The sequence below is a fragment of the Myxocyprinus asiaticus genome, chromosome 6, assembly GCF_019703515.2.
Source record: "Myxocyprinus asiaticus isolate MX2 ecotype Aquarium Trade chromosome 6, UBuf_Myxa_2, whole genome shotgun sequence".
NCBI classification, from domain to species: Eukaryota; Metazoa; Chordata; class Actinopteri; order Cypriniformes; family Catostomidae; genus Myxocyprinus; species Myxocyprinus asiaticus.
In genome coordinates this window covers 13,041,612-13,047,472 of record NC_059349.1, presented here as the reverse complement: position 1 = coordinate 13,047,472, position 5,861 = coordinate 13,041,612, and the positions used below count along the sequence as shown (strand labels likewise).

Below are 5,861 nucleotides of genomic sequence, written 5' to 3'. Positions count from 1 at the left end.
TTTAGGCATGACCTTCTGTACAGCTTCTTTGAAAAAACTGTAAAAATAAATAAATAAATAATAATTAGCATTTCATTTAAAGGTTAGTTGTTGGTTGTTTTTTAGGTTTTGAGGTTACAGAGCGCTGTACATGAGCTTTAAACCATGACTGCACCAAATCATGACTGCACCTTTATAGTGAGTAAATGTTAGGGATGTCATAAAATATCCACACAGTCCAGTCAGCTCTGTTGATGGCTTGAAGCCACAGCCGTCTACAAGAGGCAATGATCTGTTTCTCACCCACACCTATCATATTACTTCTGAAGACATGGATTTAAACACTGGAGTTGTATGGATTACTTTTTTGCTGCCTTTATGTGATTTTTGGACCTCCAGATTTCTGGCCACCATTCACTTGCATTGTATGGACCTACAGAGCTGAAATATTCTTCTAAAAATCTTTGTGTTCAGCAGAAGAAAGAAATTCATTCACATCTGGGATTACATGAGGGTGAGTAAATGATGAGAGAATTTTCATTTTTGGGTGAACTGTCCCTTTAAGAATTTTTTGTCATTGGGTTCAATTTATGTTTTTTCCTCTTACTCTTATTCTAATGAATTGTTTTATCATTATTGTTTTTTTTTTTTTTTTCTACAGTATTTGTTTTAGTTTTTTATTGTTTTTATTTTATTACTAAACATTATTCTTTAAATGTTTTTTACACTCTGGTCTGTGAAGCATGTTGAACTGTACCGTATGATAGGTGCTATACAAATTAAATTATTATTTAATTCAATTCTATGAATACAATTTTAAATCTCTTTTTATTCATTATAACCTATAACTGAGTATAACGATTCAATCTGAATCTACTGTATAGTCGTTATTGTTCAGTTTAATCTTTATTATAAGACCAAAGGCAACATTGGACTGTGACAAAAGGACATGCAGTAAAAACATACAATACACTGAAAACAATAACTGCTTAAATGACCACAAAAGACGTCATCCACATACATTCAGTAAAAGAAACAACTTGTAACTTTAATAAATAAGTGCAGTGGGAACTAAGAAATATTTCCCAGTTGCTCTTTAGTCTGGGAATACTGTAGCAGATGCCAGAGGGAAGGACAATAAACCCACTAAACAGCAAGTGGTTTTAGTCAACAAGGATGAGTCTGGCTTTCTGCAAGCTATATTTCTCAAAAACATTTGCCAAGCTATTCTGTTTTGTGTCTGTGATTTTTTCACCTTGATTTACAATGCCCTTTAATACATTTTTGGCTTAGATTACTATACCAGCAGCAAGTAGAGAAGCAAAGTACAGACTCAATATAAGATGTGTAAAACATTGTCATAAGGGACCAACTGATTTTAAAGGAGCCAACAGCCAATCCTCCATAGACAATAGAAGTACTGCTGGCCTTTTTTGCACACTGCCTTTGTATTTATGTCAAATTGCAGCTCGTTGTCAATAAAAGTTCCAAAATACCAGTATCTGCTTGCTCCCATTCCAGATTGTGCATTGTGATGTCCCTTACTTGTTTCTTTCAGACCAGGACAGTGATATTTTGAAATGTACCTATTTCCAATGAGAAAACGGGTGAATTTGTGTCTTTTCGTTCACATAAAGTCAGAAAAAAACAACATATGAATCCAAATTAACATGTATTTATACTTAAGTAATATTCATAGCTGTGCTGGTCCATAATGGTAACAAGTACCCGTCTCTTCCCCTGGCTCACTCAGTGCACCTCAAAGAGGATTACAACAGCATCAAAACCTTGCTGGACACCTTGAAGTATGATGAGTACGGCTGGGAGGTCCTAGGAGACTTACAAATGGTGGCATTCCTGATGGGTTTCCAAGGCAGTTTTACCAAGTTTCCCTGCTATCTTTGCCTTTGGGACAGCAGGGACACCAAGGCGCACTACCACAGGTGGGACTAGCCACAGCGGACCGAGTTCTCTGTGGGGAGGAACAACGTCAAATGGGAACCACTGGTGGACCCCCGGAATGTGCTGATGCCACCACTGCACATCAAATTGGGCCTTATGAAACAATTTGTCAGAGCTCTAGATAAGGAGTCAGCAGCCTTCAAGTACCTTCAAGACTTCTTCGCTAAGCTATCTGAGGCAAAGGTCAAAGCCGGTGTCTTCTTTTTGGATTCTGGATTCATATGTTGTTGTTTTTTCAGACTTTATGTGAATGAAAATACACAAATTCACCTGTTTTCTCATTGGAAATAGGTAAATTTCTAAATATCACTGTCCTGGTCACAAAAGCAAAGTTTGTGGGGAATAATAGCCATTTTCTATACTTTTGAGGCATAAGCAAATAGGAAATAACACTTACTACCCAGGAACAAAAATTGTGTTACATAGTGTTATAGTTACTCAGTTTAAACACATCCAGCTCCTCTTCTGAGTTCAGAAATACAAAAGCCAAAGCTGACAAATAAGAGGGAGACAATTTGGCTTCAGATTCACCTGTGCTGCTTAGGTATGTTTGGACTTCCTGCATTAGAGAATGATAATTGAGTTCATTCAGACAGTGAAACAGATTGATGGATTTTTCTGGAGAGAGATTCTCCCTGATCTTCATCGTAATGTACTTAACTATTTCCTGTTTGCTGTCAGAGCTGCTTCCTGTCTGTGCCAGAAGATCTCGTAAGATTGTCTGATTGGACTCCGGTGAGAGACCCAGAAGGAATTGGAGGAAAAGGTCCAGGTGTCCGTTCTCACTCTGTAAGGCCTTGTCCACTTCACTCTTCAGGAAATCACTCATTCTTGACTTGTTTCTCAGAAACTTGAATAAAGCAGCGTGAAACTCCTGAATGCTCAGTTGCACAAAGCTGAACACCTTCCCCAGATACAGTCCAAACTCCTCTCTGAAGATCTGGGTACAAACTCCTGAGTACACTGACGCTTCTCTGACATCAGTGCCACACTCTCTCAGGTCCTCCTCATAGAAGATCAGGTTCCCTTTTTCCAGCTTTCCCAGTGATAGAATACTCTTTCTAGCCTGCTGAAGGTCCACCTCACATTTCCCATCATACTTGTGTGTCTTCAGTTTGGTCTGAAAGATCAGTAAGTGTGTGAGCAGTCTTGGGGATCTCTGCATGCTCTGCTTCATTCAACAGTCTCTTAAGGACAGTGGCTGAAATCCAACAGAAGACTGGTATGTGACACATGATGTACAGGCTTCTTGATGATTTCATGTGTGTAATGATTCTATTGGCCAGACTCTCATCATTTATTCTCTTCCTGAAATACTCGTTCTTCTGAGGGTCATTGAACCCTTGTACATCTGTGGTCTGGTCAACACACTCAGGAGGAATCTGATTGGCTGCTGCTGGTCGAGAGGTTACCCAGAGCAGAGCAGAAGGAAGCAGATTCCCCTTGATTTCCTTGAGCCCATTCCAGAATGAACTATTGCACAGAGACTGTTTTTCCAATGCCAGCAACTCCTTTAGTCAGCACAGTTCGGATGGGTTTGTCTTGTCCAGGTAAGGCTTTAAAGATGTCATTACATTTGATTGGTGTTTCCTGTGTCTCTGGTCTACTGGATGTTGTCTCAATCTGTCTCACCTCATGTTGAATATTGACCTCTCCACTCCCTTCCTCTGTGATGTACAGATCTGTGAAGATCTCATTCACAAGTGTTGAGCTTCCATGATCTGAGATTCCTACATTAATTCTCTTAAATTGATCATTTAGTCTGGAGTTGTGTTTTTTCAGACATAAAGGGGCAAGTATTTATGGACTCAGTATTTATACATATACAAATTACAGATCACCATGTAAAATCATAAATTCCATGAGACAACTCAAATAAATAAAGGAAGATAACTCCCTGAACATTAACATGAGATGAACAAAAAAGGCTTCATGATTAAATGTTGTTGAATATTATTTATGTTTCCTTTAGTACATAAATTGCTGCATTGAATTGAACGCAACAAATGTCATAATTTAGAAATTTGTTCTGATTGTGTTTCATGATGAATAATGCCCACTGTTTGTTTCCTCTGAACCTTAAGTGATGTAATAGTCACATGACTCTTACTGGTGTGTAGTGTGTTAGCAAGATCTGTCTGCTTCATCTTCCTCAGGACGTCCAGTGTGATCTTCAGAAGCCCCTCTCTGACTCTTCTCTGACCTTCATCATCCTCCTCCTCTCTCTCAGAGCATGCTGGGGAATCTGGGCTCAGTAGTCTCTTGAAGCTCTTCAGCTCTTTCTTCATCAGAGAGATGATTTTGTGCTCAAGCTTCTGAAATCACTGAAGATTCAAACAATGAAGATCCATTCAGTAACAGAGAGACTGAACTGTAGGATCAGAGGACAAGAGTCAACACTGATTTTATTTCTGCATTACTGCCTGAAAACGAATAAATATCACTGGATTATATCACACGTTCTGCTGATATTAAACACAAACTGCAGTGAAGCACCAGACAGCAGCATGTACAGATACTGAAGGGACTGATAGAAAATATACAGAAATGAACATGATGGTGTAACACATGTGTATTATTTGCCTACAGGTGTGTAACTTTCTGCCTACCTTAAAAATGTTGTCAAACTGCTTCTGTCCAGTTGAGTTTGATTCAGACTTTCTTCCTGTTTGTTACTGTGGTTGGTCAGAAATGTATTGTCAGATTTTCTTAAATACCGTATCTATTCAAGCATTTAATACACAACAATCAATCTCACACACAGTGTGTATTTGTCAGTAGTGTAAACTACAGTGCACTGAGTGTACAGGTGAATACAGTATGTGCACATCACTGTTCACAGACTGAATACAGACAGATGAACTGATTTAGTGTCCTCAGCTCACATCAGTCCAATAGTCTCCAGAACTGAAGACAGGTTGATGATCCATTGATCAATCACTCTTCATGGAAACACAGCTGGGTTCTGGAGATTCTCCATGAATCAAATTAAAACACAACAGCAATTAAACACTCAAAAACTAGAAACTCTTTTTTCCCCAATATCACCCTTTAATCTCTTCTTCCCATTGACGAGTCTCTCTTTCTACAGTTCAGAGGTATAACAGAAAAACAAAAATAGATTATGTTGACAATATTAAGATATTATTCTGACCTGGGGATTTAAATAATTCCATAACATAACCACAATAATATAAACAGCAGATATTTATATTACGTTGACTTTGAATTAGAAAGCACATTGATATGCATTTACTTCAGCTAAAAAAGGAGAAACTAGGGCCAGTTGTCATACTTTTTAATCCAGTGAATATTTCTCAAGGTAAATTTGTTTTTGGAAGTACATTTCTGTACAGCCACAAAAGCTTTGCTCTTTCCATTGTTATTCCCCAGGGGATATTGCCCTTTTGTTTCATCAACATAATGGGCACTTTTGTGTAACTGAACTTTTGACTCAAAACCTTATAGTTACTGAGATATAACCTTTGTGACAACTCACCCCGGTCTCCCCTCTTAAACTTTTCTCACTTCTTTGTTGTTTTTGTTTCACTTTCTCCACAGAGACTCTTTTGGTAGTCCATGATGGCATCATTTACAATGTTGATTTTATAACTGCAAAGGAACTGAACACACACATACACCTCTTCAGATAAAAGCAGCAAAAGTCTCAGTTTTGGTTTGTGCTGCTGTGGTTTATCTGTGTAAAGTGTTAAAAACAGGTTAGTTGTTTTAAATCAGTGAAGAGTTTAAAGACTAATTAATGTTGCCCTGTGAAATTTGATCTCAGCAGCTCAGTACTCACCTCTCTAGTTATTATTTATTTAGCATTTTATGTTTATTGGATAAGTCAGTGGAGAGAGAGGGGAAAAGAATAGGGAGAAGATGGGATTCAGGATCGGAAAAGGACCTTGAGTAAGGAC

At 38.1% G+C, this 5,861-nt stretch overlaps 1 protein-coding gene across 1 annotated transcript; it reads right to left on the bottom strand.

The window, feature by feature from the left end:
• Nucleotides 1–2,260: 2,260 nt before the first annotated feature.
• LOC127442490 (NLR family CARD domain-containing protein 3-like) lies at nt 2,261–4,618 on the bottom strand. Its single transcript, XM_051700562.1, has 2 exons — nt 4,551–4,618; nt 2,261–4,265 (listed from the first exon to the last, which is right to left on the bottom strand). The coding sequence occupies exon 2, from the start codon at nt 3,116–3,118 to the stop codon at nt 2,360–2,362; it is 759 nt and encodes a 252-aa protein (XP_051556522.1). The 5' UTR covers nt 3,119–4,265; nt 4,551–4,618; the 3' UTR covers nt 2,261–2,359.
• Nucleotides 4,619–5,861: the final 1,243 nt, after the last annotated feature.